General features: G+C 41.5%; 1 protein-coding gene across 1 annotated transcript in view; it reads left to right on the forward strand.

The window, feature by feature from the left end:
• The first annotated feature begins 715 nt into the window (after positions 1-715).
• LOC148041754 (protein transport protein SEC23 E-like) overlaps positions 716-22,673 on the forward strand; it is a 54,999-nt gene continuing 33,041 nt past the window's right edge. Inside the window, exons 1-3 of the mRNA XM_087682114.1 lie at positions 716-1,317; positions 21,460-21,725; positions 21,895-22,068. Of these exons, the coding sequence (XP_087538240.1) occupies positions 861-1,317; positions 21,460-21,725; positions 21,895-22,068 (897 nt within the window). The 5' untranslated portion in view covers positions 716-860. The remainder of the gene's footprint in view (positions 1,318-21,459; positions 21,726-21,894; positions 22,069-22,673) is intronic.

Genomic DNA, 22,673 nt, shown 5'->3' on the forward strand with positions numbered 1-22,673 from the left:
TACACTCCACACGAACTGATGAGAAGCCATGGTATCTCATCATTAACACACACACACACACACACACACACACACACACACACACACACATATATATATATATATATAGAGAGAGAGAGAGAGAGAGAGAGAGAGAGAGAGAGAGAGAGAGAGAGAGAGAGAGAGAGAGAGAGAGAGAGAGAGAGAGAGAGAGAGAGAGAGAGAGAGAGAGAGAGAGAGAGAGAGAGAGAGAGAGAGATGATTCTATAGGTGCAACCAATAAGGTCACTCTATGTCAGTCGAACTTGCAAAACTAAGAAAGTACTCCATTGAGTAGATATGAGTTGCCCATAAATTGTAGTTTGAGTCATTCCACTTTGCCACACCTCGACGTCATGAACCATGACCATTGACAGCCAAAGCAAGTCAAAAGAAGTGGCAATGCTTGTGTCATGTGTCACAGAGAGAATAGAATAACCGGAGAGGGTGCATGAAAATCTCGCAAGTTGATGCAGGAGTGACTAGAGAGTCCAGGGTGGAATTGATTGGTGAGCACTTCCTCAACCCACTGACCCTCGCATGCAGATAGGTCGAATTGAGCCACCTCATCTTAATACAAAGAAACCTCATTATAATAAAAGAGTCCAAAGAAGTGGAGTATCATTGGGAGACCCTTTAAAGACTTAGTAGGTAGGCTTAAAAAATGTAAGCACTTATATTTGAGTATACAAAATTTGTTAAACCCGGTTGAGGCTGGCTCTGGAGTGCATCGGCAACACGACGGCATCACAGCTGACCATTCGAGTAAAAAATTCGTGACAGGACGCGGTGTTGTTTTTCTGGGGGGCGTGTGTCCGCCAGTAGCAGCAGCAGCAGCAGCTATGGCGGATTTTGCAGACATGGAGGCGATCGATGGTGTGAGGATGCCATGGAACGTATGGCCGGCCACCAAGGTCGAAGCTGCCAAATGTGTAGTCCCCATGGCCATCGTGTACACGCCCCTGCGCCCTTTACCGTATCCGCCTCTCCAGTATGCCCCTCTCCGTTGCAGGAGCTGCAGATCTCTGCTGAACCCCTTCTGTCGAGTGGATTTCATTGGCAAAATATGGGTCTGCCCCTTCTGCTTCCAGAGGAACCATTTCCCCGAGCACTACATGGGCATCTCCGAGTCTAACCTCCCTGCAGAGCTCTTCCCACAGTACACCACTCTTGAGTACTCGCCACCTTCCGAACCCGACCAGCCGCCTGTCTTCCTGTTCGTGTTAGATACCTGCATAATCGAGGAGGAGCTGGGCTTTCTCAAGACGGCGCTCACACAGGCAATCGGCTTGTTGCCAGGTTGCAGCTGCGCGCTGGAATAATTTGATATTGGCCTTATGCATTTTGTGCAGTGCGATTATACAAGATCTTTTAGCTGAAATTTCGAGAGCAGTTGTTTTTTGATGCTTTTTAACTAAATCAGGATAGGATATGTGCCCAGCACCTGCTTCTGCTAATTCAATAACGTGTGCATCACTCAATCTCGTCTTCTTATTTCTGTAACATTATCCAGCTTGTACGACACTTTGCACTGCTGCTCCTTACATTGCTAAAGCCGTGCGTTCCACGCTTCCCCAAGGTTTGCAGGTTTTGCCAAATCCTTTTTTTTCCCTCCCTCAGTTAAGATTGGATGCGTAGAATTTCCAGGTGTGAAACAACATGGCAAGTCTAACCGCTATTGTCACTGAAGGTAGGATCAGCCATCTATCCAATTAACAGCTAGGTTTGCCAACTTTTTAAGCCAAGCCTATTGATGCCCCTCCAATTCAAGTCCTTATTGCAAGGTACTTTTCAATTTAAGCTATAGGACTATCACTCCTTCTTTATGAAGTGTGATGCGAGTGATGTCTGAGAAGGTTACTGAATGGATTCCTATTTTAATTGAGTGCTTCTTTTTAATTTATCTCCTTTGGGATTCCTGTTCCTAGAAATCTAACATGGGATTCCTGCTCTAGAAATTGAATTGCAGCAGAAGGATGAAAGAGATTAATGATTAAGAAATAGAAGTGCAACTGTGAAAGCTGAATGGAATCATGAGAATCCTTCAAGACGGTGGAAAGCCAGCTGCTGCAAAATATAGACCTAGAAAGAAGAATGTATAGATGTCTTCCAAAGGTGTGAGTGTACCTTGTGGGGTTGCATGGGCCCTCTGAAGAACCTGATGTAGCTGGTCCCCTGCGGGGCCTGAAGGAAGAAGTTTGGCTCTTTGTAGGATAGGAATGGATCTCATAGAACCTAAATGCCATCATATGGAGTGGAAAGAGCACCCTCTAGACTCTAAATATTTAGTCTAACTATGAGATTGGAGATGCTATGAAAGGTTCTCTGATGTAACATCCTCCATAGAAGAATCAATCTGTATGGATGCTCCCTTTGAAAGCATAGAAATCGTAAAGAGTGAATCTTGTGAACAAGCATCGATTGGATAAGGATTCTCAATGTCAGAAAAGTGTGGAGCAACAAAAGCAAAGAGACACTGTTGTAATAGGCTGCAAGAATACGAAGAATAGAAAAGAACATTACAAGAACACACGAACTCAAATATAATATGCTTGGAAAATGAATCCACATACCAAGGCTCAAGAACAATACAAAATTATGGGCAATAAGTGATTGGTAGTGTGCACTAGCCTTCCTCTTTCCAGGTGGAATCATGCCGAAGGATGAGTATTTGAGCGAATGACTGAGGAGGAGGGAGCTTGTCTATAAATAGGCTAAGAAATAGTGTTAGAAATGACTAGTGGGCCAGCCATAAACTCGTGCCTAGAAATGACTGAGGAGGAGGGAGCTTGTCTATAGATAGGCTAAGAAATAATGTTAGAAATGACTGGTGGGCCAGCCACAAACAAGTTGTTCAACATAAAGTGCTATTGGCATAAAATAGAAATGCATTGAAATGCATAGGCTCTAGCTCCCATTATGTATACTCTATTGACACCTTTGAGATGTACTCTATTGATACCCTCTCTCACATCATGGGTGATCAAGACAATAAAATATACAATGATAATGACTCATCGTAGTACATTCAACAATGACCATTAGATAGGACCATGGATATCCAAGTAGTGGGTGGGTGATGAAGCCACTACCAAGGTGCCTTGGAAAGATACCGATGTCAATGTCAATTGTAGCAATCCTTGACGACAAGTAGTAATAGTTAGATCTCGATGCCTATCACAAACCAACTCTGGGAAAGCACATCATGACCATGGATTCTCTACCTTTGGCTAGACTGTTGAAGTGTCCCCTCATGTGAGCTTAGACTAGTAGCCAAAAAAGGCATGTGGAAAGCTACACTTTGGGTTCACTGCACTTGTATATTGATGAGGCGAAAATGCCTCACCATCTCCTTCTCATGTTGCCTCTTTGGGCAGTGGAGAGTCGTGAGGGATGACCACACCACTAGGGACAGAAGACAAAAGAGGCCTTAATGGCCTTTACCTTCACATCTAAATTGAAGTAGTTCGTAGCCTTGGCCAAAGGAATTGAATAAGAGTCTAAATCTAAGGAAAAAAGGATGATGACTCGTCCAAGGAGTCCTTATCTTTCTTTTTCTTCTTAGCCTTCTTATTCTCCTTTTGTTGTGTCGCTAGTATCTGGCACTCATTTTGGAGACGTTCTCTCTTACCACAATGATAATAGTATACTTCTTTTGTTTGCTACTCCTTTTTGAAGTTGTCAAAGTATCCTCCTTGCCACCATATCAAAATGGTAGCCTTGTAAACACAAAGAAGCCTCATAGTCAAGCAACATAGAGGTTGTAGATAGGTGTTGTTAATGTTTGTGCTCGTAAGGTGTTGCCACACCATCAAACAGTGAAGGGAGTTTGTAAAGAATAATCCCCATAAGATGTGCTTCTTAAAGGATGGATTGTATGTGCAAATTTGATCCTGTATCTATGTTGCCCGAAGAAGAAATGATTGAATGGTATCCGTCATCTCGAACCTCATAGTCTAAATGTCATAACACAATAGAAAAACAATTTGTATTCATTGGTCCTAACCTTGCACACATTATAAGAATTGAAATGGTTGTTTTTTAGCTGTGATCACACTATAAGTTTGTTTGATTTTAATACTTGCATTGAGTGCTTGAGTATATTTTTTCTTAGAATCCGAATGAAAGATCCAAGTCATAGAAACAGGAAACGGCTAAAACGGCCCCACGGCATGTTGAAACACCATCCCTGTCACGAATTTGTTGCGAACCGCATTCCCGTACAATGAAACATTGCTTGTCCGTTTCGGGCAGGGAACCCCACGTGGCATGCTACTTACCCGGTTGACTCTTGGTTCTACGTCTTGTTTCACTCCCGCCTCCTTGTTTCGCTCCAATCTCCAGCCCGTTTGCTCTTTTGTTCCCCGTCCGGTCTACTCCAGTCAACCCCCATTTACTCTTACTTGCAACTGTTGCCAATACCATCACCTTCTCTTCTCTCTTTCTTCTTCTCCAACTTCCCTCTTCCTTCTTTCTCTACTTCCCTCTTCTCTCTCTTCTCCATTCTTCTTCTCTTCTCTTCTTCTTGCTCCCTTTTCTTCTTTTTCCTTCCCTCTTCTAAGTTCTAGGTTCTCAACTTCTCCCTCACCCTTGAGTCCGCTCCCTTGTCTTGAGTCTCTTCGCACAGCAGCCAGTCCTTTAGGCTTTTCTTTAGCCATTTTTATTTCTGGTTTCGATCTGGAATGGCTTCATCTTCTTGCCCCGCTCGTCGTGTCAATGGTCGAGGAAGAAAGTTCAATGATTGGTCATGATGGGAAGAAGTAAATGCTGACCGCCTATTGAGTGGTGGAGGATCTCGACTATGGGCTTGCAAGCTTTGCACATATAAGCGAACTACTGGAGTAAACAAGGTAATTTGTTAAACCGGGGCGCATTTCTATTTTGAATTTTTATTGATTTTAATTTTTCAAAGTTACTTAAATATTAGAATATGAAATACCAATTGCCACTTGTTTCATCTTACGCATAATTAGGCTTGAGCTTATCTCCTACATGAGTTAAATTCAAAGGTACAATTTTGTCTTAATGTGACCTTGGAGAAGCAAAGGGAGCTTCGTGACCGTGTTGTCGGTGAACAAGCTTATCTTGCATCTAGACCACGATGTGTTATAGTTAACCCTGCAACTTTTGTGACACCATCCGATCAGATGTGTCTAGAGCAGGATTAGTATTAGGAAGTGCTATTTCCACACCTATTGCAGGCATTGCATTGGCTATGGTATCAATAATGCCGCATGTTGCATGTAGACAAAGCACACTTGAAGCTAGTTGGGATCCCAAGAAGAAAGAAGAGGTGGATACATTAGTGACACATTTTTTCTATCATGACTACATTTGGTTTCGTGTAGCCAGATCAAAGTATTTTAAATTGATATGCAAGAAGATTGGTGAGTATGGCTTTTCGTATATACCTCCATCATTAGAGACCTTACGCACCACTTTGCTCGACAAGGAAAAGTGCCCTATTGAGCAAGCAACAGTGACTAGAAAGCCCCTGTGGGCTAAAAATAGAGTTTCATCGATTATTGATGGTTGGACTGATACACACAAGCAATCCATTCATGGCATGGTTGCTTATTCTAGTGGGGAAATGTATTTCATATCTTCACATGATGCACCAAGGACAGGAATGTCGGCAGATGTACTTGCAGCAGAGTGGGTTATAAGTATTGAGCTTATTGGTCTAGAGCATGTTGTGGGATTTGATGTAGATGGAGAGCTCGAAAATAGGGCAGCCAGTGCTATTATCCAGGGACATTATTTATATAGCACAGTTTCATATTGTAGAGCTCATTGCTTGAATAACCTATAAAAGGATATTGATAACCTTTCATGGATTGTACCTATCATAGAGCAAGAAGCTCAAATGGTTAGCTTTATTTTGAATCACCAGTTGCTTTGCCATCAGTTCTCTTTGCGGTCGAAGAAGGCACTTTTAAAATACTCCGATACTAGATTTGCCTTTAACTTCTTGATGCTAGGAAAATTAAGAGAATCCGATGGTGCCTTAAGGCAGTTATTTCTTAGTGATGAGTTTACCTCATAAGTATTGATAGATACTCCTATAGGTATCTTATACTTGGAGAAAGCAAATAACTCCGCTTTTTGGAATGATGTAAAGCGGATAGGTGCTATGGTATCACGTATTGTGCATTTATTGAGGGTTATGGATGCTACACAACCTTGCAATGGCAAGGTATACGAGGCTATGGATAGGTTGAATGAAAAGGTGCAGGAGTGGGCACCAAATGATGAGACATATGAGGAGATACACCATTTAGTTGTGATGAGGTGGAACTCCTATAGCTTACCCATGCATGTAGCTGCATTTGTTGTGGATTCTAGGTTCCAAGGCAAGGGTCAGAAGAATGACACTAAGGTTATGGATGCATGGAGACTTATATTGTTTCGTCTAGTGCCTGATCATGGCGCTAGACAAAAGATCATAGCTTTCATGTTATAGGATCTTTCAGGGTTCTTTTGATTGTGGGAATGCACAGGAGGATTGTTGCAAGATTGGAGTAGCTTTGGTTTGGATGGTCCTGAGTTGCAGCAACTAGCCATTTGTACTTTGAGTCAATTAGTTAGCTCCTCTTGTTTGGAACAATTGTGGAGTACATACGCTCATATTGCTTCAAAGAATAGGAATTGTCTTGGTGTGGAGAGGGCAAACAATCCGGTATTTGTTAGTGCTAATTTGAGGATGTTGTGTAATAGTATGATGACAAAGCCTGATCCATTCATAGAGTGAGAGATGCAACAAAAAGAGGAAACACATGCTGATGTTGAGGAAGATGTAGCAATTCATGGTATACATGATAATAAAGCCGAGTCTTGACACTTCAGGAGTAGCTAGAGCAGCCTCAGATCACGATGATGATCTTTGATTTATTTTGCTTATCATGAGTCTCATGACACATGTACATTGTATATGATATTATGATCATTGATGACAGTGTGACACTTGGGCCATTGTGCCATGTCGACATTATATTTGTACTTGCAGTCTTATAGTTGCTCTTTGGGCTACTTTGGCATGCCACATTTTGCTTCAGTCTAGAGATTAGACTTCATATTGTAGTCTTTTTTGAAGCAATGAGCATGTTCTTTCAGAGATTAAACTTGTCTTTTAAGTTTTTTGGCAATGTTCATGTTCTTTCAGCTTAGACTTTAAAGTCTAGTTCATTGTTTGTTGTTTTATGTTATATATATTATGCGTTTTATACTTGACTAGCTTAACTCTTAAGCCTTGTAAGTTGTAATTCAATTTGTAATGACTAGTTTTAGAATGATGCATGATATCTTTAAAGTTAAAACTTAAAATGATTTAACACTCCACATGGATTATGAGTGAAATATGATTTTTTTTTTCATGAATTTTAATTTTTAAAATGTTGTTCCTGTTCCCACGTCTGCGTTTCCTAGGTTTGGCGTCTTCGTCTCCGTCACCATCCTTGTCCTCATTCCTTGTTTCATGTTTCAACGATCTAAGTGCTATCCTTCAAGCTATTCAAAGCCTTAAAGAGGATAATTAACATATTTGTTAGAAACTTCTAAAACTAGAAAGAGTTGAGAAGCCCAAAGAATCCAGGGAAAGAAGCTTGTATGCATCAAGGAGACAATGCTACACCGATGAAAGTAGCTAATTAAAAAGCCCAACTACTTTGCAAAGGCATAGTGGAATTAAAAAAAGGTGTCATTTTACTTCAAGGCAAACAAAGAGATCTCGTTGAAGTTCATCCTTTCCATCAAAGTAATCTAATGCATTTTCTAATGGACCTTCATTAAGCAATGAAGAGTCATACACTTCTTGTGAAAGACCTTGTCATCGACAAAGGCATTGACATTCTTAATCCTTGTCTCCATCTTCATCCCCATCAATCACTTTATCATCTTCAACCTCAAGATCTAGTCATGTACGAAGGCACAAGAAGAAGAAGAAGACTAAGTCATTATCTCAACTTGAAAAGAAGATCAAATTCAATATGCATGATGGTTTTCGATATCCTGATTTTCTTCTTAAGTTTATTTGTCAGTTTCAAATCTTATATGGTTGTGACAAGTATAAAGCAAAATAAAAGATTAAGTTTGCAGCTCTACATTTGATCAACCTAGCCCACTCCTGGTGGTTGCTACCCCAAAATCCTAGTGGTCCTTTGTTCGTATGATACAAGGCCAATTCCTTTTGCTTCATTTCCAAAGAGATGTAAAAATGGAACGGGATTGTCTTTGGCAAAGGAAAAATGAGTCACTTGATGACTATTCAAAGAGATTTTGGGAGCTACTCCTAAAGGTCCAATATTTCAAGAAAATCAGCAACTCTGAAAAGCTTAGAAAGCTCCAAGGAGGTTTTCATTTTAAACTTTTATTGCTCTTAATGAGTATTCTTGTTCTACTTTGAATCCAGCCTTGCTTCTGCGATAGGGTGGTAATAATTTGATCTAACACTAATTACAACAAACATAAAATTCACATAAATTGAAAATGCAAATGTGACCACTTAATCTTGGACATTGAACAACGTGTTGGCTCCAAAGTGGTGCTCCTTGTAGTATTTCTTTATCTTGAATTAAAATCTGGATGGAATACAATGAGATTCCATGAATCTCCTTCACTCTCCAATTGCTTCTTACTATCATAAATGACTAGTAAGCCTTCAAACCAATTTGGCCCTTGGTTTGCTTGGTGATTGGTTTTCACCTTGCTCCTTGAAAGACAAATTCAGCCCTAAATTTGATATTGGTTGGCTGGCCTTTTGAATCTCCTTTAAATTCCTCAGTTGCCAGAATTTAAGTCTCAGGTTCTTAATTTTGAGCACATATCCCGAGGTGGTTGTCAAACTCTAATTTATGCTATAAATGTAAATTAGGCTTTACAGTAGGAGATTGATTGAAATCTCTTTCTCTGATGACTCAAATTGTTGGAAAATGTCGAGGGGAGTTGGAAAATGAGTGAAGAAAGAGAGCGAATGTTGTAAAGAAAGAAATTTTGGAGTTTCATTGCAAGAAAGGTTGAAAAACTCATGCTACCCTGCCCAAATAGCCATGGAAGTTGTCATCTATAGCTTAGGATGACCAAAAAGATTGTTGCCCCCTCTTATATGTTGTCATATGCACCAGAAGGACCTTGGGTTGTTGTCACCTGTCCATGGAGGGCTCCAAGGTGCTGTCACCTGTTGTAGGAATGGTCCCTATTGGCTCCAAATCACATCAGCAGCATCTCTTTGCTCTCTAATAGCCTCATTCTCTCTCACAATGGCTAGAATAGACTTCCATATACCCTAAAAACGTTTTTTCCACTTGCATGGGCAAGTTTTGCTAAGTGCTAGCCTTTTAATTATATTTTTGAACATTATCTAGCTTATTAAATTAATTTTGCAAAGAGTAATTTTAAAAAATTATTTAATAATTATTTTAGTGCTCAAAAAATTAATTTCATGAGCCAGTAATTAAATTGGCTAGGCCAATTTGTCTTCTAAGTATCCTTGAGCAGTTATTAGCCCTTAGACCAATATTAATTAATTAATTAAGGCCTCGTCTCTAATGTTAACACTAACATATGTGGCCAATAAATTGGTTTAGGCAAAGATCTGATACTGGATACCATCTAGTACTTGTTAGGCATAACTTATTACAACTTTTGCCTTTGGCACCAACCGATAGGGTGTCTTGGGTCCCATAGTGTGAAATAATTAACTTGCACCTCACATGTGTAAGTCATATTAGCACATTCAATTAACTTTCAATCAACTGCTAAGCAAAGCAATAAAATTTCATGTACTAACGAAATACGGATCACCCCCTTCTAATGGTAAAAATGCTGTCAGCATATAGTGCCTTGGATTCAAGCCAAGTATGTTTGAGATCCACTACATAACCAAGTTGTCCATCACTAGGGGGTTGGAGTGTTAGAAGTGGAGCAACGGTGGAAGCATAAACATGTGTTGAAATAAACTACTGAAATACAAGACAAAAAGAGAAAAGAAAAGAACATGATACAGATGAGAACTCATATGTATGCATGGGAAATGGAATCCATATATCTGAACACGAGACAGTCGCATACAACAGTGAGTCACTGGCTGCGTGGGCATTGGCACTGGCACTGGCTCCTCTCTCCACAGAGTCTGCAGATGGTGAAGTGACTGACTGAGAAGGAGCCACTGAGTATAAATAGGCTGAAAAAGTGGGGAGCAATAATGCTGGTCGGACAGCATTAATGCTGGCCGACTGGTGCATAAAATGCCCCACTGGCATAAAATGCCACACCAGAAAAATACCTAAAATACCTAATAAAAATGCCCAGTCCAGATCAAGCTCAGACTCACACATGAGCTGACAAATACTCTGCTAACACCCTCTCTCAGATCATGGGTGATCTGATACAATACAATAGGATAATGAAAAGGGATCAGAAACTATACAACATAGAACCACCAAGTAGAACCATGGATACCCAAGCAGTGGGTGATCAAGCCACCACCAAGGTGCCTCAGAGAGAACCTTATGTCAATGTTGATTGTACCAAACACCGGAAAATAGAGAAGATCATAGCATGTCTTTGTGTCCATCACCAATGTCTCGCAGTAGCATACAAGACCATCCTGTCAAAAATGCCCTTGAACATAGATGACCATGGATTCCCCGTCTTTGGCCAGACCGCCAAAGTGGCCCCTCATGTGAGCTCCAGACGAAAGCCTCCCACTCTCTGTTAGATAACCAGCTCAGCATGAACCTGGATGTCAATCCCAGCTCCAGGATTTGATTCCGCCAGACTGAAGTTGATGCTTCAGGGACGTCCCTCTCTGGAACCTGTGCACCTGTACAAAAGTATAGATGAGACGCGGCTGCCCCATCTGAACACCCGCTCACACTCCCTCTCTGGCACAAGAGAGTCGTGAGGGATGACCTCATCACCACCAATAGAAAGCAGCCAAGGAAGGGGCCACCAAGCCCTTCCCGCGATCCGAAGAAGAGGATCCCTTCCACGCCTTGGACTTCACCTTGGTCGGAGGATCGGAGTCGGAGTCTGATGAAGGAGAGGACTCATCGGTAGAGTCAACATCCCGCTTCGTCTTCTACTCCTTCTTCCTGGAAGCCGCTAACTTCTTGTAGTCCTTCCGCAAATGTCCCTTCTTGCCACAGTGGTAACACTGGGCCTTCGACTTCTTCTTCCCGTCACCCCTCTCTAAAGCTACATAAGCCTCGTCTCCATAATGTGCCGGAAGTCGCCCCTGTAATCTCAAGGATGTCTCATGCTCAAGAAGCATCGAGGTCATATGTGTAAAACTGACAGGAGTCGATGATGTCTGCGCCCGCAAAGCATTGGCCACTCCATCAAACTCCGGGGGGAGCTTGTAGAGGACCGTCCCGACGAGATGCGCCTCGGGAAGAGCTGATTGCATGTGCCGAAGCTGGTCCTGTACTTGCGTAACACGAAGAAGAAAAGACTGAATAGTATCTTTCGGCTCAAACTTCATCTGCTGGAGCTGGCCATAAAGTGTGACTGCCCGCATGGTGGAAGGTGCCTCGTACATCTGCTGCAACTTCTGCCATACTTCAGGAGATGTCCTACAGGAGGTAACCGCCAGTAAGACCGCTTTAGAAATACACTGAAGCAACGCCGAGTAAGCAGGGGCATCGTCCGAGTCCCATGTGAGCACCGCTTCCTCATGGTTGTCCTCATCAAAGTCTTCAGGAAGAGGAAAAGGACGGAGAGGACGAGGAGTAGCTCCACAGACGATGTACCATAACCGCTTCTGCACAAACCAAGCTTTCATGATAGCACTCCATGTGAGATAATCAGGTCCATGTAACTTATCATTAGTGGAAGTGCATGGAGGAGCCATATGGAGAGGATAAGAAGAGAAGTAGAGAAGAGATGGAATGTAGAGAGGAAACACAGCCAAAACACAAGCACAGACTGCAGAAAATGAGAGTTCACATGCAATATAAACCAAAATCTGATCATTAGAAGACAAAATCTGCTGCAGAAAGTCAAAAAATCAGTCAAAAACTGCCAAAAACAGCAAAAACGGCCTGAAGTAACAGTCACCCTGAGAGATGCTGAATCAGCAAAACGCAGACTGTAAACTGGAGAAAAACAGGTAGAAAACTGTCGCCAGCAGCTGCAGATGAAAAACGCAGGCAGTAGAGGGTGCGTAGGCAGCAGGCGATGGCAAAACTGCAAAAAACGCAGGCTGAAAACAACCCCAAAACAGGTCGCCTGCTGCGACAGCAGTCGTCTGATCAGCAGGGGTAGAAGATAGTCCTGAAATCAGCAATAAAACACAGCAGAAACATAGATCCTGAAAACTGATACCATGTCAGAAGTGGAGCAACGGTGGAAGCATAAACATGTGCTGAAATAAACTGCTGAAACACAAGACAAAAGTTGTCCACAAGAATCCATGGCCAAGACAACATCAGATCTTCTCCTTCTCACTTCTATCATGAGAATGAATTGGATGACCTTCTTCCCTGCTTCAAGAGCTTCAAGTGGAGTAGCTAATTAAGCTACCTAGCATCATCGTGGATTTCTGGTACACGAGTATGTACTCACACTGTTTGCGCCGCCTGCACATACTCCTTTACTGCGTGGAAAAATTTCAGAGGAATGATGTCTCTTAAGCATTGCTAATGATCTTCTGGAATCCATATATCTGAACACGAGACAGTCGCATACAACAGTGAGTCACTGGCTGCGTGGGCACTGGCACTGGCACTGGCACTGGCTCCTCTCTCCACAGAGTCTGCAGATGGTGAAGTGACTGATTGAGAAGGAGCCACTGAGTATAAATAGGCTGAAAAAGTGGGGAGCAATAATGCTGGTCGGACAGCATTAATGCTGGCCGACTGGTGCATCAAATGCCCCACTGGCATAAAATGCCACACCAGAAAAATACCTAATAAAAATGCCCAGTCCAGATCAAGCTCAGACTCACACATGAGCTGACAAATACTCTGCTAACATGGAGATGCAACCTCTCCATTGAGCATTAGGTAATACTCTGGACCTTCAATGCTTTGTGAAGCTTGAAAGAGCCGGATCCGAAATCGGCTCTAATTGAAACACATGAAGGCAAAGTGCATCATTGAGAATGATCTGCAAGGTCACCCTCTTCCATTCAATTGCATTCTATCATAGGTGAAACATGCTGAAGCCTCACCAAGAAGCACATGGAAACTTTACCTCTAACTTTACTTGCCTCAAAACCTCCACTAGGTTCTAGGCCTTCTTCCCTCTTGAGCATTGTGATGCTTTATACTTTCACATTGCTGCAATTCCAACTTAACTAACATGCAACATTGCATATGGTAGACTAGCCCCTCATGTGTACATGACATGATTGAAGCACCAAATGCATTAGGCACCATTCTTATTTACCTACTTTGGACCATGGCAATGTGACTGTGCATGGGAATTTGCATACTCACAGCCATACCAAGATACATTTTCCCATACATTGCATGCATGAATAGCTGCAGTTTTTCTCATATAGGCATTACTAGCTGCATTTTTCCTCATGGCAAGAACTATACGGAGCATTTGCATGACCAACATTAATTCCATGAGTCCCAAACACAGTGACTGTATATATACATTGCCAAACTTGCTACTTTGTGCCCTAGCATTTTGCCAACATTGCTCTACATGCGTTTATGCATATTATCAACCATACCCAGATACATTGGGCCTTGTGCACCACGCATTGGTTGTTGCATACCATAAGGAGTTGTGCCATACATACTCGTATGTGGCCCCTGACCCACCATAGCATGGCAACTAGTGCCACCACCAAAGTAACCTGTGTAACCAGCCTTCTTTCTGTGGATGGGTGGTAAATCCTTGATTACAACTTAATGACAAGACAATGCACACCTGATAGGCTCCAAAATTGGCGTTCCTTTCGGTATTTCTTTAACTTTATTGAAGAAGAAGTTGATTTACAATGGGATTCTCCCGATTCCCTTTGCAAGCAAAACTCCCCTTGCTGTCCAAAATGACCAGCAAGTCTTCAATCTATTTCGCCCCTTGATTTGAGCACTTAATTGGCCTTCACCCGCTTTGATGGAGATAGAAAATGCCCCAAATTCAACGGCTGGCTAGTTCTCCACGTGAATTTAACTGAAATTCACCTTCAGTCCTGAAAAATCTAAGTCTTGGAGCTTTCAATTTTTGGCATACTTCTCGAGACTGTTGCTAAACCCTAATTTCTATTGTAAATTAGGGTTTACAGCAGAGAAATTTGCAATTTCTCAGTCTCCAAGGGCCCAAATGCTGAGATCTTCGGAGCAAGGCTATGAAATGGCTGGGAGATAAGAGAGAAAGCTGTGGAGAGAGAAAATTTAGAGTTTTGTCGTGAAGAATGATTGAAAATCAGTCAAATGCAGTTGTTGCTCTTCCACAACAGCTTGTAGTGCAAAGAATTGAAGAAAATCAGTCATTTACTGCACTGCACTATCTCAACAGCATGTAGATGCTGTCACGTGCTATTGATTGGTCTTCTCCTGCCCCTAGCTGTCTCAAAAGGTCCTCCAATGGCTGAAATCAGACCAGCAGCATCTTCTCCCTCTCTCTTGTAGGCTGAATACACTGAAAATGCCTCTCTCTAGCCTCTAAAGACGTTTTTCAGTCTTGCATGGGCATTTTTAACAAGTGGTAGCCTTATCCATAATTAAATATTAATTTTTAGTCTTTTAATACTGAAAATTAATCTAATAATTATTTCGGTGCCCTAAAAAATAGTCTGATTGGCCATTCCGGTAATTTGACTGGCCATTCCGGAGTGTCTCTGTGCCATCTTTGACGATCAGTTTGGTGTTAGGTACCATTAAATGCCACTTCTCTAGTATCATCAACTGAGACTTATGGCCAAATGAATGACCTAGGCCAACAATTGACACTAGATACCACCAAGTACCTGTGCAACATAACTTATAGCAACTTTTGCCTTTGACATCTCGTGATTTTCTCGGGTCCCGGGCTCGTAAATTTACTTTAATCCCAGTTGCACCTCACATGTGCAACATTTACTTAATCATGTGATTAAAAATTAATCCACATGTTAAGTGAGGTTTCAAAAATACATGTCCTCATGACGACTTGGCTGCCCTATAATTGCATGTGTGCCTTGTTGTCCAAAAAGCATTGGATTGGCACTTTCAAGTTGGCCTTGCATCAATTAGCCCACTGGCATCATTTGCTTATGCTCACTATCCACATTTGGAACATCATGCTGTTGTATTGGCTCTTCCTTTGGTGCTTGCAGTCTCGAAGCTCTTGAAGATGATTCCCTCTTCTTTCCTTTGTTGCCCTCCTTTAAGGGGTTTGAAAAGTGCATGAACTGAGGATCATTTGCTAATCGCACAAATATTTTGGTTGATGTACTCAGTTGATCTTTAAATCGGTCATGAAATTCGTCTTCCTCTTGCTGGTCATCAACTTCAAGAGACTTAGAACGACCCACATTTTGGTCTAACCAACATTATCAGCTTGCTGTCCATGCTGCGTGCCTTGTCCAAGATGGGGTATTGCATTTCCCCCAACACTTATGTAAATTTTCAGATTGAGAGGCATCATCACAACTTGATTCCATCTCACTATTTGAAGACATCCTTGCTGTAAATTCTCATCTGGACACAATTTGAGCACTAGAGCAAAGCTTGTGACCTTCAATCAGGTGCCTTGAGCCCGCCAACTCAAGGGATTTGATAGTATCTTGGCAATGGAACCTTGAAACCAGTGTTCCTTCCTAGATAGGATGGTAATGACCTGATTTGACACTATTTACAGCTTCATTTGATGACTCAAACTGCTGGAAGACTCTTAAGGGTGTGAAGAAATGCTCATCACAAACTTGATCCCTTCTCACTATTTGAAGATATCCTTGCTGTAAATTTTTAGCTGAACACAATTTCAGCACTAGAGCAAAGCTTCTGACCTTCAATTAGGCGCCTCGAACTCATGGCCCGCCAACTCAAGGGATTTGATGGTATCCTGGCGATGGAACCTTGAAACCAGCCTTCCTTCTCAGATAGGGTGGTAATGATGTGATTTAACACTATTTACAGCTTCATCTGATGACTCAAACTGTTGGAAAATGCTAAGGGTGTGAAGAAATGCTCTAAAGGCAAAAAACACAAAACCAATCGTGGTGTCTCTTATGTTGAGGGATGTTTGAAACTGCTTGGTACTACCCCAAGCCATCTAAACATGCAACCATTATATTATCATCATCAACTTGCACTTTAATAGATCCAAGATCTTCAAGAATACTCTTAAGTCTTCATTGCATAGTCATTAATAGACCGATTTCCACGCTTGATATTTTTAACTTGACTTTAACTATAACTTCTTAGCTTTGGTACTTCTACCAAACAGTTTGACCAAGTTATTCCATGCTTTTGCAAGGCTATTTGCATCTTGTGTATGCCAAATCATATTGCTTGAGACACTAATGGAAAGCTAGTATACAACTTCTCGTACTTCCTAGTCCCATTCCCTAAATGCCTTAGTCTGCTCAAGCATGGCATTTTCCTCCAATAACTCTAGAGCCTTAGTATTATCTCCTTCAATGTAGTCTCAATAACCTTTATCCATAAGAAAATCGGTCAATCTAAACTTCCAAGCATGGAAGTTTTCTTGTTAAGCTTGTCGCTAACAATATGATTAAATCCCTCAAACATTGTGCAACAAAATCCACAAACTTGTCTTTATTTCAATGACTTGCTAATTTAGGTAAACTGTCACTCGTATTGAACTCAGTACATAAGCATACCTTGAGTAACACTTCTAATGTTTAACAATATCCAAATACTATCTACCACACCTAATAATGAATATTGAATATACAATGCTCATGCAGCAAACACACTATGCAGTGAATATTGAACCTTGAACTTTTGTATCTTTGGGATCAAGGCAGAGGTTATGAGCTGTAGAGTGTCGTACTTTGAATGGATCCTGAATTGCAGAAAAGGCAGCCTCCATGTGTTGAACACCAGCAAATGCAGCCAAGGAAGGTTGGATCTGATGTAGACGGCAATGTAGGTGAGAGAAAGACTAAAAATGTAGGTACCTGAGGAGAGAGAAAAACTAGGCGAAGCTAGTAGATGCAAATGCAGTAGACAGAGAAGAGAAAGTTAGGGCGGCAACGAAAAATTGTAAACACAGCCCTTGGAGGAGAGAGAATGTCAAGGTGGTAGCTCCAAATTGATGGTGATAGTACCAAATGTCCTTTGGAGCATTTAAAAGTCAGGTAAATTGAGGATACTTTGCCAATTTAGCAAAGAGATTTGCTGCTGTCCTTATTCGATTCTTGAATTGGTCATAAAATTTTCCATCACTTTATTGGTCATCAGCCTCATTATGCCTTGAAGGCCGTGTATCTTGCCCAATAGTAACCTTTTCAGCGTGTTGTCCATGGTTTGAGCCTTGTCCAAGGTTAGGGATTGCATTTCCTTCATTCCCATGTGAATGTTCATACTGAGAGGCATCATCACTGCTTGATTGCGTCTCACTGTATGAAGACATATTGCTGTAATTTCTTAGCTGAGAGCAAAAATCAGCACTAGCATAAAGCTTTGGCTTGCAATCAGGGTGCCTTGGGTCCATCAAATCAAGGGATTGAGTGGTATCCTGGGAATGGAACCATGAAACCAGCCTTCCTTCTTGGAAAGGACGGTAATTCCCTAATTAAGAACTCAACTATAGCAATCATCAAATGAATATAACTTGAAATGCACAAATTACCTTAAATAATCTCGGACATTGGACACCTTGTTAGCCCCAAAACTGGCGTCCCTTTTGGTATTTCGTTAACTTGATTGCTAATGGAATGAGTACAAGCTGAGTTTCACAATCTCCTTTGCTATTCCAAAAAGCCTCTTTGCTATAACAACATTCAATAATCAATTTGAGCCGATTGCCCCTTGATTTTTCACCTAGGATTTGCACATATGGAACCACCAACTGGCTAAACGCTTGCCCCAAATTAAAATAAATGGGTTGGCATTTGAATTCCTTGAAAATTATACAAATTTTAGGTGCTGAATTTAGTGTACGATGCCTTCACCAATTGGCATGGGTCCCGAGGTGGCTGTCAAACCCTAATGTTTGCAAAAATTTAGGGTTTACAGTAGAGATCTCTCTGTTATCGACCAAATTTGGCCGAGATCTACTCAAAATGGTTGAGAAATTTTGAGATCTTCTGAGAATGGGTTGAAGAAGGTGAGAGAAAGCCAAGATGAGAGAGAAATCCGATTTTCTTTGTGAGAAACCCTAAATTCTACTTGCTACTTGCTTCAACCTGCATTTAATGCGGTCACCTACTGCCAAGCATCCCCAAAATGTTATCACCTGATCAACAATGTTGTTGCCAGCTCTTGGAAGGCGACTCCTTGCTGTCCCTTGCCTGTTGAGGCCCCCTAGGTGGTTGTCTTTTGCGGCAAATTGCTGTTCTTTGATCAGAAAATGGACCAGTAGCTCTCTCTCTCTCCCTCTCCCTCTCCCACGTTGTAAACTAACTGAATGGCTAAGATCCAGCTCTCAAAAACGTTTTCTTAGTTTGCATGGGTATTTTTGCCAAGTGGTAGCCTTCTTAACCCATTTTTCAGCATTATACAGCCATTTAATTAATTTCAGCCCTTCCGATTGAGCCCTTACATAATTAAATTGTCCAGACTATTTGCAATTTGGAGCGGTCTTCAACCTCTGTTGACCCTTAGATTGGCATTAATTAATTAATTAATGCCAGTCCCTAGTGTCACCATTGACACTTATTGGCCAAATAATTGTCCCATGGTCAAAATTGACACCAACTGACCCCCAAAGCCTAGCTGGCATCACTTATCACAACTTTTGCCTTTGACACTCGTTGCATCCTTGGCATCCTTGGCCTGTTACCTGAAATAACTGCCATGTGCATCACATGTGCTTAAACAACCTTGCACATTTGATTAATAATTTAATCAAATGCTATCAGCAAGATTAAAGCATCTGAAAATTTCACGTCCTCATGACAGAAGCCATCTCATCAGTGTAGGGCACCATGCCGTCTTCCACTGCATCTTCTTCCACATCCATATCCTGGGCTAAAGCTGCAACAGGCCGATACATATTAGCCCCATTCAGGCCTGCCATTAAAGAGCGGGGGCTATCAACAGGTCATGCTCTCTGTTTCGGTGTCATGGCACAGCACGTGTGCAAGCCTGCAGGACAGGTGGTGTGCAGAATAGCTGCATGCTGGGCAGCAACCCTCACCACTGGCAGGGCGGTTCCCTGTGAGGGGTCAAAATTGCTGGAGTGTGAAGACAGGCAGGCAGGGACACCAGGTGTGAGGGGCAGTGGGACAGGTCCGGGAGGCTGCAGGGCAGCATGCAGGCTCACTGGCTACAGGACAGCGTGCCCTCCCTCTCTCTCACGTGCACACTGTGGAGTTCCATCCGTCATAGCAGTTGCTTCACCCTCTTGGGGTCCATACCCAACAATCTTTCAATCAAATACACAGATTTTATTAGAAGAATACATGTTCTTTTCTTATTGAGTTGTGACATTTTATGAAATATTCATTATGCTTTTAGTGAGTTATTGAGGGGCAAAAGCAAGCTTTTTACTCATTTGATGAGTTTTAGAGTGGATTATTGCCTTTTTGTTGAGAAGGTTGACGCTGACAAGGTGGATTCTTGCCTTCAATGAGCATGGCCCCAAATAGGAGGATTGTCCCTGCCCCAATAATCCAAACTCCAAACAGTTTGCTCAAACTTTATGAGACATTTGTTCAAGCTTTTTGAGACCAATGTTGCAGCAAGATATTTTGGCTATTCTTGTCAACCTTGCTGTATTTTTGTGGTGAATGGTTTAGGCAAAAGCTTGTATTGGCAGCTGCTCTCATATAAGGAAAGAAAACTTGGCACGATTCATCACTCTTTTTTGGAAATTTTTTGATTGCTCGTATGGTCAAGGAGGCTGAACTACCTGATTGTTGACTGGCACAGTTGTAGATATTAGAGATCCTTGGAGTATATGAAACTCATTCTTGGCAGTGTTACAATGTTGGAGGTAGGGCCTCTGCTGTTTATTGTACAGAATTAACAAGTTCTTTTGCCTGGTACAACCTTAAATGCTGTTAATCAGTAATTATCTAGAGAAGATACATGTAAAGACAACTCTTGAGACTCTTGTGTGAGCTCTGGTTTTTTTGTGAAGGCCAATTCTTGTGACACTTCTTACAAAAAAAGGATAAGATGCAAGCGATTTTGCAAAAGATCTCATCAAGCCTGTGCCCCAAGTCTTCATGTATCCAGTGGTAATAGGGCAGTCCTAAGTAAATCTGATTGCAGGGCTTAAGGAGTGTAGGCTGGGTTTACAAGGGAGAAGATAGCCATGCCCATGTCCAAGCTTCAATGTTCCACTTCACAGCCAATGGATGTCCCCAGCTGCATGTGTTGCCTCTGTGCTGATCATATACTGGCCAGTCAACTGTTCCATTTTGATAATGAACTAGAGGATGCACCAGAAAGGATGAGTTGGTATCTGACAAAAGAGGAGGAAAATATTTTCAAATATCCCTTCATTGGTTTTTCCGATTTCAGGGTTTCCTTGCAGACCAATTTGTTTAAATGTAGTGCTACAGTTAAGATGTATTTACAATGCTTATGCCTTGACTTGTTGCCCTTGTTGTTTTTCACAACCTTTTAGTAGCTTCTTGTTTTGTTTTCCTTTTCTAGAATGAAAGGGATACTTCCTTTTTCCTAGGCTGATTTAAACCTATTTTGCTGCACTAGTGGCACTGTTTAGCGATGCAGGCCTCTGGTGGTTTTTGAGGTGGAAGATGGAATCCTATTTTCTTATCTTTCTTGAATTGCAAAGTGACATTATTAAATCTGAGAAATTAAATGCAGGTATTGCATAGCCACCATGTGCAAAATCTAGAGAAAAGAGCTTTTTAGCTCAATGTAGGTTTATGCAATACTTGTCTAGGGTTTAATCTATATTGATAACTCAATGCGGGCTTAGTATATATTGATAACTCAATGCCAGATCTCAACTAACTGCATTTTTTGGATTTATATGGTGTATGCATTTGCAATTTGTCTTCTTCCAGCTTTTGGTTTTGAAACGGTCTTTACAACTGGTTTTTCACATTCGTCAAAACCATCTATTTTGCGTAAGTGGCTTTAGGAATGGGCTGTAATGTCCAAGTAGACTTTTTCTTTGGCAATTGTATTGGCCATTTTCCAACTGTATACATTTGTGCTGTATGCTTATCTGTTTATTGGAGTTAAATAATTGCGCTAGTAGCACTATCTTAAAGGTATACTTGCAGAGTTTTGCATTTGACACATTTGTGGAAATAAATCGTTTTATTGCCTGGTTTTAAAGTTCATACCTTTGTAGACAAGAAGCTACTTTATTAACCTATTTTTCGCTGGATGCTAGGTTATGCCCTTGTTGGGCTCATAACCTTTGGTACCCTCATCCATGTACATGAGCTTGGTTTCCCAGAGGTCCTAAAGTCATACGTCTTTAGAGGCTCCAAGGATGTCACAAAGGAACAAATACTGGACCAACTTGGACTAATTGATGCCCCCTACAAGGGGGCTAAACCAGTTGGAGTGATTGCTGGCATTCGTGATGGTCTTTCTGCCAAAAGCATCAATAGATTCCTTTTACCAGCATCTGATTGTGAATTTACTTTCAATTCTGTAAGCTGTTGGGACTTTTGAACTTGTACACTATATCAGTTTGCTTAATCAGTTAAGAGTTCATTTTTCTCTCATTCTTTAAACTGATCTTTGATTGATGACTTTATTGTTCGCAAGAAAGGAAGCACAAGACATGATCACCTGATTGGAACTTGGCTCTTTCTTGCAGGTTTTGGATGAACTACAAAGAGATCCATGGCCTGTGCAAGCAGATCAAAGAGCTGCTCGCTGCAGTGGAACAGCTCTCTCTGTTGCAGCAGGTCTACTGGGTGCTTGTGTCCCAGGTAGTGGTGCTAGAATTTTGGCCTTCCTTGGTGGTCCATGCAGTGACGGGTCTGGAATGGTAAGCTGAGCTTGTATAAGATGGATGCATAGTTGAGAGTATCAAGGATCTCTGGATTGTGAAGATTACAGGATAATGCATGCATTGAGTGCTCATTATGGTCTATCTGCCTATTAGTTAAGAAATATGATGAATAAAGCTGCAGCCACATAAGTAATCTTGCTTTAAGAGTTAACCATACTTAGAAAGCATACAATGTTAGTGCCGTTTATTGTGCATTTTTTGTCTCACTTGATTCTGTTTATCAACAAGTATTAAGTTTTGGTCTTTATTAAGGACCTCCAAAAACTTACCTAGGGAACATTCTTGGATTACAGAGATAGCTAGCCGAGGACTGAAGGTGCCTCTGTAGCATCTAGACCAAGTATGCAGTATGTGGTTTGCAAGGAGTTGGAAAGACCATCAAACCCCTGACAAGATGTTGATGTGTGAATGAACTGTTCAAGTTTCGAAGATGTTAGTAGGCAATATATATCTCAATTGAACCTGTCAATAAGGTGTTTTTAATATGTTGAGAAACCTCTAAGCTGTAGGCATGAGTGCTGCCTACATGAAGTGTTGCGTGGAGTGTTGCATCACCATGAATGTTTGATATATTAGTAATG

This window comes from Lygodium microphyllum, chromosome 1 (genome assembly GCF_053477565.2).
Source record: "Lygodium microphyllum isolate KBCC chromosome 1, Lygodium_microphyllum_v1.1.10, whole genome shotgun sequence".
Lineage (NCBI taxonomy): Eukaryota > Viridiplantae > Streptophyta > Polypodiopsida > Schizaeales > Lygodiaceae > Lygodium > Lygodium microphyllum.